The 12067-nt window shown below is 42.6% G+C and overlaps 1 protein-coding gene across 1 annotated transcript in view; it reads right to left on the bottom strand.

Moving 5' to 3' along the window:
• Positions 1-552: 552 nt before the first annotated feature.
• The window catches only part of CAV1 (caveolin 1), a 124451-nt gene continuing 112936 nt past the window's right edge, over positions 553-12067 (bottom strand). Inside the window, exon 3 of the mRNA XM_075345033.1 lies at positions 553-2037. Within this exon, the coding sequence (XP_075201148.1) occupies positions 1696-2037 (342 nt within the window). The 3' untranslated portion in view covers positions 553-1695. The remainder of the gene's footprint in view (positions 2038-12067) is intronic.

Raw genomic sequence — 12067 nt, 5'->3', positions numbered from 1 at the left:
GCTCAGACAGCCAACCCCACCCACACGACAGGTCTCTGCATTTATTGTACATTGACAGTAAGCTGCTAATCAGTGCTGGGGAGATTAGCTTTAAAGGGACTAATACATTATCAAATTTGTGCCTTTTTTGTCTAGTTTTTGGTGCTTTTCATTTGTGCTTTATTCTTTCCTTCGTTAAAAAGAAACCGCTAATGATGGATCGGGGCTAAAATGTCTGTCCTAGATTTTTTGTATTTATGTTTGATTTTGCAGAAATGTATAACCAACAAAATGAAAAGATAGTAAGATTTTTTTTTTAATGTGTAAAGTCCACATAGTCTTCAGAATCAGCTGAAATGGAAGCACCATACACCATAGACATAATAAAAAGGCACTTTAATTCATTTTCTCTCTAATATGTATAGTATAAGAGTAGTACAAAACACACTTAACTGTCCCTAGTAGTAGGTCTTCAGTAGACAGATAAGGCGCAATATTCCTACTTGGTGTATTAGTAAAGGAAGGACTTATACTTGCCTTATTACCCAGTGATGCGAATAGATTTAGTTTACATACAATGTATTATATAATATTTATTTCACTTTACAATTCCAAACAATTGTTAAAATATTAAAAAGGCATGTTGCTGTATTGAATATAACAGTGAATGAACGCAAATAACACATCAGAAGGATCCACCATAGTGTTCATAAATCAAGCATAGTAGATGGTATATTATGGTTAGTACTATCATATATAAGGCAGAGACAGGCTTTCATTTGCAGCAGTTGTTCCATAAATATTCTGCACCAAGAAATCATTTTTTCAGGTTAGATTTTACAGTGTATGCTGGTCATAGCAAAATATACACGATTAGAAGTGGCATAGAATCTCACAATACAAAGTACATAATAAGTAGATATTCCAGGAAAAACAACGATCAGGCAGTGCATAGATTGAAGGGTGAAAACTAGAATTTTTTAAGATATATATTTTTTAAAAGCATATACTTTACATTATCAGGTGATGTCATAGACGACTAAAGTCATTGTCATTCCTTATATAGCAAACTTATGATTTAAAATGTTAGCTGTATGATAGAGAAGTTTTATTATAAAGAAAGAATTGTGTTCATTAGCTTCTTTTTCACATAAGTATCACAGGAGTGCTGTAAGTTTTCTTATTACTATGTCAGATATCCATTTTTTCAGGGACACTGAAAGATTGATCACATATAATCTTGTAAGAAGATTTCATTTAGTTATAAGACAGATTTTCTTTACAAAGTTATCACTCTAAACCAGTCACAGAAATTATATAAAAATGGAGTATACTAAAATCAATAGCAAAATATAGTTATTTACATTTGTTGCCTTTTTTGCTATTGCTTTACTTTTTCCAAAATCGCCTCATTGAATGTGTTACTCCTCAATACTGCACATTATGTTCACCAAGTAATACTTTTACAGCCAGACAGACTCTTTTGTAACATGATTATGCTTTAACAAGTAAGCATATCATAGAATATGTGTATAAAATAAAAAAAGTGGACTCATAGCCGATAACAGCTTAGACAAAAAATCTTCTATGCGGATTTAAACTTGCCCAGAGAACAAACTTTAGTGACTTTTTGATTTTATGCCAGTGCTCATAAAAGGTTGTTGACTTTAAAACTTACACATAAATTTTGACTATCTGCACTTTGCGGAGTGTCACTTATATTTCTTTGCGTAAAGAAATTTGAATAAAGCTGAACATTTTGCCGATGGCTTCAAACAGTGGGTCAAAGAACGTGTGGATGCAGATGGAGTAGATTCGGCTGATGCATTGGATTTCGATCAGGTAACCTTTTATGCATGGCACCACAGCCCAGATATGCAGGAATGACAGAATGGCAAAGTAAATGCCCCAGATTAGTGCCAGTGGAATGCCCAAGATTGCAGACAGTAAGCGGTAGAACCAGTATTTCGTCACAGTGAAGGTGGTGAAGCTTGCCTTCCAGATGCCATCAAAACTGTGTGTTCCCTCAGGCTCAGCAATCACATCTTCAAAATCAATCTAAAAAGCATGAAAGAATAAAACATGTTATATATATATATATATATACTGAACAAATAAGTAATCACAGTATTAAAAATGTAGGACTTTCCAGAAAATAATACCTTTTGTAAAGCTTTTTACACAAGTTATATTGCTCTAATACATTCCATTCATTCCAAAAAAAAACATTTTGCAAATAGTATTGCTCAAAAATTTCCAACCATTTTGTATCTTATTTATGCCTATGGGTTTGATTTATCTAAGTCAGCTTAGGTATCAATGGTTACGTCCACTCATATAGTGGCAGTTAGTTATTCATTGTTACGACCATGAGCAACTAAGCTAACATGTCCTGCACATGAGGTAAGATACATGGCTATATCAGGAGAGCTGTGCTACATTTCTAATTGAAGGTTACTGTTACTACTACTACTACTGTTACTACTGTTACTACTACTACTACTGTTACTACTGTTACTACTACTACTACTACTGTTACTACTACTACTACTACTACTACTACTACTACTACTACTACTACTACTACTACTACTACTACTACTACTACTACTACTACTACTACATTTTGGGATAGGATCTTGGAGATGGGAATACCCTTGAAGTCAGAAAATTAAAAAAACTATAATTATTTTTGGTTGATTTTTAAGCTGACCTATGGTAAATCAGAAGATTTCTATTTCCCATGAATACTTTTAGAACAAGATGTGGACATACAGGAATTTGTTTCCAACATATCTGTTCATGTGTCCCCCAACCTTATCTTCTCTATTATGTAACTTATTCTAAAATAAGATTTCAGTGCCACTGGCTTAGATGACGTAGACTTATAATTAAGAAGTGTCAGTTCTCCAATGATTGTCAATATCTAGTGGAAAGATTTGCAACTGTGGCAAAAACAACATCTTGCTCTGAAAAGATTGTAACTCATAGACAAAGTATACCATTTAGTCTTCTACATCAGCATGTTATGTTTTTCTAGTAAATATGTTAAAGTTAAAGTTTGTTCCTAGCACCAATAACATGAAGAAAATAAGATTTTATATTATCTTGACAGATGAGTAAATACAATATCCGTTGATAAAGTTATGGTTTACAAACTGGTCAGATTGCGCTCACATTCTCGCTCTCTCGTGAGAACTATTTCAAAGGTTACAGAATTGCCTATCAAAATTATACAGCAAGAAAAATCATTACATTCGTATTGCCATAGTAATCTGCAAAGTTAGCTTCATCTGATATTAAATAAGTAAATCTATATCGCAAATAAAATTGCAAATAAGCCGCTGTTACACATGGGAACTACTTTCTCCAGCAAATGACTTTCTATCCCATTTTTTAACTACATCTCTGATGGCCCGCTCCAAAATTTACATATATATTTTCCTCCCATCAAATCCTTAGTTTGATAATATTTTTCATGATGAATTACAGAAATGAGTATCCTTCAGTTAGTTAACGAAGATGGTCTAAGGGCCTCACCTCAATCAGCGTAGGTAGTAAGTCATATGTAATCAGAATAAGAAGACACATTTTGCCCATCAGCAATGCAAGGGATCTTAGTAAAATTATTTAAGTTTGATGGAGAAATGGAACAGTATAAAACAAGCTGCAATATTGGTTAAGGAAGCTGTCATTTCCTCGGAATGACATCAAAGGGAATCTTAGATGAATTATTTCTCAGAATTGCTACTGATGTTTTATTAGTATGAAAGTTTTACATTTTTCAATTTATTTAAAAAAAAATCCTAATAACATTCAGACATGCTGGGCCATCCGAAAATGTCATCTGCATTTTAATATCCACTTAATGGAGTGGACTAAGTTAGTTCCAAGAATAAATAAAAACTTAGATTTACTTGAGTAGTAATTTCTACATTATACACTCAGCCCCCCATCTGTGTGGACTATTTAGTCACCATGTGCCAATTGTGAAAATTAGTTAAGGTTTCAGGTAAGGCAATTTTGAGGAGATTATGCAAGATTGACAAATACAGTTACTCAAAACATCATTTAAAAGCAGATCATAGTGGTTATTTAGTATATTCATAGAAGAGAACAGGAGTTGGTCTGTGGTATTCCACAGCAGACACTTAAACAGTGGACTATTCCACTATGTACAAGGTTTACATCTGGCCACCTAATGAAGCAGGTATTAGCTGATCGATGAAGGTCTGCAGTGTCAGAATACTCATAATCTAATAATGATGACCTACCAGTTAATATAAAAGTAGTGGACAACCCCCTTTAATGAATGAGGACTACACTGATGGCAATTGAGATGAAATCAGGGATTCGCTGTAAAATTTAGCTTACATACTAGATTTTTATGAATACAACATTGTTGAAAAGTTTTAGGCAGGCGTGGTAAGAATGCTTTAAAAATAGACGTGTTTTATTATTATCAATTAACAAAATGAAAATTGAATGATCAAAAGAAATATCTAAATCAAATCAATATTTGGTGTGATCCTTTGCCTTCAAAACAGCATTAAAAGGATCAATTCTTCTAGGTACGCTTTCACATAGTTTTTGAAGGAAGTTTTTGAAGGAAGTCGACAGAGAGGTTGCTCTAAATATCCAGGCTATCTATCATGCAATACCATTAGTGAAGCATCTGACCAACTCCAAGTGAATTCTGCAGCAGGACAACAACCACAAACAAGGTGTCAATGTCATTAAGAACCATCTTCAGTGTACAGAAGAACAAGTGTCCTGAAAGTGATGATCTGGCAAACACATTGTTCTGATGTCAACATCATCAATTACGCGTAAGATTACATGAAGAGACTGAAAGATTTGCACTAGCCTACATCACCAAAACATCTGTGATTAGTTCTCCAAGATGTTTGAACAACCTCCCTGCCAAGTTCCTTGAAAAACGTAGTACGAGAAGTGAATGTAGAAAGACTTAAGGGCCAGGCACACTAAACAACTTACCAGCGATCCCAAGAATGATACAACCTGATAGGGATCGCTGGTAAGTTGCTAGGAGGTCACTGGTGAGATGTCACACTAAGCGACACTCCAGCGATCCCACCAGCAACCTGACCTGGCAGAGATCGCTGGATTGTCGCTACAGGTGGAAGCATGCTGCGCTTGGTAACTAAGGTAAATATCGGGTAACCAACCCGATGTTTACCTTGGTTACAGAAAATGGAGAAAGCCTCAATTATCAATATAAAATAATAAACTTTATTAGTATCATAAATTTTAGAAAAACACACCCAGTGATTGTGAGCAGACAGGGGCATACAAGGAGATTGAAAGGAGCAACCTAAATGGGACCCTTATATTCTCTTTAAGAGGTCAAGCTCCTAACTGTCCTACGGGGTAATGTACAAATATATATATATATATATATATATATATATATATATATATATATATATATATATATATATATATATATATATATATATATATATATATATATATATATATATATATATAGCGCCGTCCTTTTTCTGGGCTCCCCCGTCCAGCATCAATTAATCCTCGATGCGCCCTCAATTAAAAAGTATTAGCCACTAAAGAGGCAGGGAAATGGAGGAGAGGGGAGGAGACATTCTCTATGGGGTCCCTATCTCACCCTGTGAAAACTCACACCTACCTACCAACGGAGGGTGTGACGCCGTAACTGTTTTGGGCGCCCCCGTTCCACGTCGGCTTGCCCTTAATACGCCCTGACTTATAAGTGAGTTAATACTAAAAATGGCACAACACTCATACGTGATTCAAGAAGATGGAGTTATGAACCCACAACCTGTAATTTGATAGCATAGATATCCGTTCTTAGCAAGAATTACAATCAATAATCAATATGCTATTACTTTAATCTGTACGTTTGTGACCATCATGCATGGATACACACAAAAAACTTCAAACTATGCAGGTATACCAAGATGCACAGGATAGTCATGAAGCTAAATAATAGATTCATCAATCGTGCAATCTTGTTTTTAGGGAAATCCTACATGTTAAGAAGCAAAACACCACATCAAAATGCAACAATTTAGCACTCAGAAAGAGAAATATTATAATTCCAACTACTTCCCTTCAGATGAATGTTTCCATACCGCCTCGACGCGTTTCCCCTTTATTTTAGATACAAGGATCATCAGGAGGCAAAAAATCCTGGCTGTCAGATGTGGTGATCCATGGCTGTGTGGCACAGCCATGGATCACCACATCTGACAGCCAGGATTTGGTCGTCAACGCGATCGAGGCGGTATGGAAACATTCATCTGAAGGGAAGTAGTTGGAATTTAATATTTCCCTTTCTGAGTGCTAAATTGTTGCATTTTGATGTGTTGTTTTGCTTCTTAACATGTAGGATTTCCCTAAAAACAAGATTGCACGATTGATGAATCTATTATTTAGCTTCATGACTATCCTATGCATCTTGGTATACCTGCATAGTTTGAAGTTTTTTGTGTGTATCCATGCATGATGGTCACAAACGTACGGATTTAAGTAATAGCATATTGATTATTGATTGTAATTCTTGCTAAGAACGGATATCTATTGTGAGGTATCAACCGGCTGTATTACAAAGGGCCGGTATGTTTTGCAGAAGCGTGGATGCTCTGCAATGTGAAGCTGGCTGGGACCTGTGGTTCCACAGGATTGCATTACATGCAGAGCCATGGAAGGGTGTGTGATGCTGATTACACACTCCTTACCACCTGTGGGTGTGGCTCCAGGGGTTAAAGCAATCCTGTCTCTGAACCTGAGAGAAGTGTGTCTAGGGCAGTCTAGAGAGAGGCTGGCTCTAGATGTCCAGTGGGTGGACTGGAAACAAGTTAGAGCAGAGCCAGGAGCTCTGGGTGTTTCAGCCTGCATGGAGGCTGATCACAAGGCTCTGATATAGAGTCTGAGGTGAGTGCGGCCAAGCCAGGCCAGGGCTGTAGGGCCGAATCTCTCCTGGAGGAGAGACAGACAGGGGTCTGCAGAGGGCTCTGGGTGCTGGAAGGAACCTTGGCTAGAGTTGTACGCTGGCAGGAGCCAGAGAGTAGGGAAGTTGCTAAACTTCTATTTTGGACTTATTGTTTATGTTTGAGGGCAGTTTATGCTGAGTGTTTTTAAATAAACTGCCAGAATTTCTATGAAGAGACTGTGTACGTGTGTTGCTGAAGCTACCTCACACCGCTGCAAGCGAGTGAAACCCCCACGTTGCAGGGCGCAACGTTCACATATGGTGTCTCGAATGCGGGCATATGGCCTGGTTGCTAGGGGCAACGCAGCCCGGTTGCTAAGGGCAATGCAGCCTGGTTGCTAAGGGCAACGGCCTAGGACATATTCCTGTGGATACGGACTGCTTGCGGTGGATCGGCGGGTCCACGAAAATTTTTTGAAGCGGTTTGCGGTGGATCGGCGGGTCCACGAAAATTGTCTGCGCACTCAAGCAGCTGGCGGTGGATCGGCGGGTCCACGAACAGGGACAGCGCTCTCAAGCACCTGGTGGTGAATCAGCAGGTCGTTGGGGACCCGTGCTGCAGTGGCGAGAGTCCAGCGACTGGAGGTTCCAGGCCAGCCGGAATTGCAAGGCCCTGCTTGGTGAGCAGTGATACACCACAGGCTGGAGATCCTGGTTGTACAGGCGGTACAACCCGGAAAGGTTAGTGGTTCTCTAACCCCCCCCCCCCTGTCTTTGACCACCGGGTATTACCCATTGGAGCGCCCCTCCTGTGCCTCTTTTTCGTTACAGCATGGAGGAGCTCCTGAACCAGCTGCTGCAGAGTCAGCAGCACCAACAGCATGTGCCTGGAGGTCCAGTGACAGCAGTGGGGGCTGAAAGCCAAAAAGAGGGAATGGTCCCTGCGGACATTGTGGAGGAGCTGTACCAGTTCCTGGTCCGGGGACAGCAGGAGCTGTCGGTGTGTAGCGATGTCACAGCCATGGACCAGTTTGAGCGTTCCCTTCAGGGGCCAGTATGGACACTGGGTGCCCAGGGAGACAAGGGCAAACGGTGTGAACTGGGGGCTAAGGACATTGCATGGAAACCGCAAAAGGGGGCGGAGTCCCAGAAGGGAATAGTTGCCCATAAGGGGGTGGATTCCCTTAAAGGGGTGGTTGCCCATAAGGGGGTGGAGTCCCATAAAGGGGTGGTTGCCCATAAGGGGGTGGAGTCCCATAAAGGGGTGGTTGGCCATAAGGGGGTGGAGTCCCAGAAAGCGGTGGTCCCCCAAAAGAGAGCGGAGCATCCCAAATCCAAGGGTGAAGTGGTGCAGATGGACTGTAGCCAGGGACAACAGTGTTCATGCCTTAAGTGTCCTGTTTGCAATATAGACCACCCATCCGACGAGAAGCCACGTCTGTGTTCCGTGGAAGTGGATGGGGAATCTGTAACAGGAGTCGTAGACTCAAGGAGCTTGGTGACCCTGGTGAGGGCCACCTCTGATGTCCACTTGATTCCTGGAAGGAAGATCCACGTCGGCTGCACCCACAGTAATGAGACAGAATACCCGGTCTCCAGAGTGGTCATTAAGACAGCCTGGGACAGTGGTTCTCATGATGTTGGAGTAGTCTCAGATTTACTGCACCCAATTATTATAGGTTGGGACTCTAAATTATTTGTGCACTTGTGGAAGCAGGGGGACGTATACGGTTGCTTGTGTAAGAGCCGGAACAGCCCAAAGGAAACCCCACCACATTGGGAGGTGAAAAGGGGTCCTTGTTGTGCAGTTATGTGTGGTAAGGAGGAGATAGCACCTCCTAAAATTGACTGTCCTAAGTTAGGGGTGACCAAAGAAAATGATGGACGGACCCAACTTAGTGTCATAAGGACTAAGGGAATAACCGATAGTGTGACCGTTAAAAACGGGGTAGCTCCAGAAAGGGAGGCAGATATCTGGTTAAGTGGGGACATGATAGTCCAGGATGCCAGGGGGAGTGATGATGACTCCAGTAAAGACACTGACTCTAGTAAGGTGACAAACGAGTACAGTGTGGTACAGATGGGCGAGAAGGGCAAAACTTCCTCCCGACGCCGAAGACGTAATAAGCGCCGAGAGGGGGCACAGTGTAGGCCGTCTGAGGGTGCAGAGAAAGTGATATGCCTGGTTAATGAAAACATGGTGCTAGTAACACCTGCTACGGAAGAGTCAGACAGTGATATCCTGCAAAAGAAAGAGGAATCAAAGACTGAACTGACACATTGTCCCGACAGAAACCAGCAGGGTGAAATTGCAGGGGAGGAACCGACCAAAGACGTAATGGCGGTGTCTCCTATAATTTCCATGCATGAAGCTGGAGGTCTGTTGGATGATAGCGCTGTACGAGATGACATCCTACAGAACAATATAGGAGAAGGAATCCAGGGCAGTGTTGGTGGAGTACAAATCCACAAAGGTCATGGTGAGCAGACTGGTAAGCTACCCAGTGGTGAAGTGATGAATGTTGAAAATGGTGCCAAGGTTCTAAGAAGAACAGAGTACCGTGCTGAAGGGCGTAACACCCTGGTAGAAGGCGATGCTGTAAATGCCCAAGAGAAGGCAGAGGGGGACACTGCAGAGACCCAAGTGGAAGTTGGAGGGAATGCAGTGAAGTCCCAAGACACAGCAGGTGCTGTAAAAGCGGAAAGAGCCTCTGAGGAAGAGGTGAAGTCTGGACATGAGGTCTCATCAGAAGCTGAGAGCCTGACTGACTCAGTGGGTAAGACCAAGATCGCAGACAAGAAGATTGGCTCAGCTAAGAGCCTGAAACCCAAACGTTCTGAAGCTGAGATGGAAGAAGCCTCAGAAATAGTGTGTCGTAGACCAGAGAGGTCCGCAAGTGAAGACTCATTCAAGAGGATGAGAAAAGACCATCTGCAACAAGAGATACTTCTTAGGCAGGCTACTGAGAGTCGAGTAAGGGAGCTGGAGAAAGAAGTGGCTGAGCTCCGAAGTCGCTTGGCAGAGTACCAGTCCAAGTCCCAGGGAGCCTTGGAGCAGATGGAGCAGCGAGTGTCAATCCTAACCAAACTTGTTGAAGCAGGGGAGGCCCAAAGAGAGCTGACTCTGGAAGCTAAACTTGACAAGCATGTGGCAGGGATGAATGAGACTTCTGTAGTCAAGTGCATGGTGGATATACCTAAGGACTTAAGAGAAGCGTGTGCCACCGAGTGCATGCATGACGAATTTAAGAGAGCTGTGGAAGCGTGTGAGGTCTACTGTACCCCAGGGGCTGAACAGTTAGTGATATTGTCTACCAGTAAAATTACTGGGCAGCGGGTGGCTATTCTAAAGGACATGCACTTCAGATGTGTTCGTATGAAGTGGCAGGTCCAACTGCAAAAGGAAGAAGCCACTAGACAGCTAGAGTATAAAAGGAAAGCGCAGAGTCTGGCGAAAGATATTGTCCAAGTACCCTGGGCTCTGGTGGGGAGAGTCATTGGAAAAACCGGACGAGTCATGCAAGACATGGTGAATAAGTCGGGATTGGTGAGATTAAGAATCCCTGCTGATAATGAGAGCAAGATACCCAGGGAAGCTGGTAGGGTTCCGTTCGTCTGTGTCGGGACTGTAGAGAGTCTTGGAAACATTCGAAGCCTTATTGAATATCGGGTACACCATGTACGTGACATGGAGCGGTTGTGGCAAGACAACCTGAAAATTAAGGAGCAGCTTCGCCAACTGTGTGGGGGACAGCAGCCGTCTTCCACCCGTTGTTCAGTGGAAAGAAGTGGAAGATGGCGTGTCGGTCCAGTAGTTCAGACGCGCGATAAAAGGAATCGCCGACAGAGAGGCAACCTACAATGTACTGTAGATAGTGGCCGCTATGAGCTTAGAGTTCCCGACAGTAGCCTTGGGGGTACTCGAGAAAGCCTAGGTTCGGACAAGACTGTAGGTTTGACTGGGGACGTGTCTCTCTACTGCGGTGACCCTGGGAGGGGGTCAGGGAGAGAACGGTCTGGAAATGGGACGTCCTTTAACCCTAGGTTGACAAGACAGAGTTTGGTGACAGTGTTGGGCGATGTCTCAGGGACTACTGCTCTTGGACGGCCCTCTCGACTGGTGGGGCATGGCAGCGGGAATGCCCTGTCTCGCGGCCCCAGGTCATTGGCAAGTGTTCTCCCCTACGGGTTTGAACAGAGGGGGAGGGTATGTGAGGTATCAACCGGCTGTATTACAAAGGGCCGGTATGTTTTGCAGAAGCGTGGATGCTCTGCAATGTGAAGCTGGCTGGGACCTGTGGTTCCACAGGATTGCATTACATGCAGAGCCATGGAAGGGTGTGTGATGCTGATTACACACTCCTTACCACCTGTGGGTGTGGCTCCAGGGGTTAAAGCAATCCTGTCTCTGAACCTGAGAGAAGTGTGTCTAGGGCAGTCTAGAGAGAGGCTGGCTCTAGATGTCCAGTGGGTGGACTGGAAACAAGTTAGAGCAGAGCCAGGAGCTCTGGGTGTTTCAGCCTGCATGGAGGCTGATCACAAGGCTCTGATATAGAGTCTGAGGTGAGTGCGGCCAAGCCAGGCCAGGGCTGTAGGGCCGAATCTCTCCTGGAGGAGAGACAGACAGGGGTCTGCAGAGGGCTCTGGGTGCTGGAAGGAACCTTGGCTAGAGTTGTACGCTGGCAGGAGCCAGAGAGTAGGGAAGTTGCTAAACTTCTATTTTGGACTTATTGTTTATGTTTGAGGGCAGTTTATGCTGAGTGTTTTTAAATAAACTGCCAGAATTTCTATGAAGAGACTGTGTACGTGTGTTGCTGAAGCTACCTCACACCGCTGCAAGCGAGTGAAACCCCCACGTTGCAGGGCGCAACGTTCACACTATGCTATCAAATTACAGGTTGTGGGTTCATAACTAGTATATGCTTACAGTCTATAAGGAAATAGGGGAGACACAAAAGGTGAATGGGGGGGAGAAAAGCTTGTCATATATGGTCCAGCCATCGATTTAATAGGGTATTCAAAAGCAGCTGCATGAACCCGTTGGTGAGAATTTATACAGGTACAGGGGACGAGAACTTGAAGTAAATTTTTTGAAGGGCAGAAAGGGAAAACTATTCAAACTTCTAATTTTTAAAGCATTCTTGTTTGCAT

Source organism: Anomaloglossus baeobatrachus, chromosome 4 (assembly GCF_048569485.1).
Source record: "Anomaloglossus baeobatrachus isolate aAnoBae1 chromosome 4, aAnoBae1.hap1, whole genome shotgun sequence".
NCBI lineage: Eukaryota > Metazoa > Chordata > Amphibia > Anura > Aromobatidae > Anomaloglossus > Anomaloglossus baeobatrachus.
Note: the sequence above shows the minus strand (reverse complement) of the source record. Positions and strands in the feature narration are given on the sequence as shown.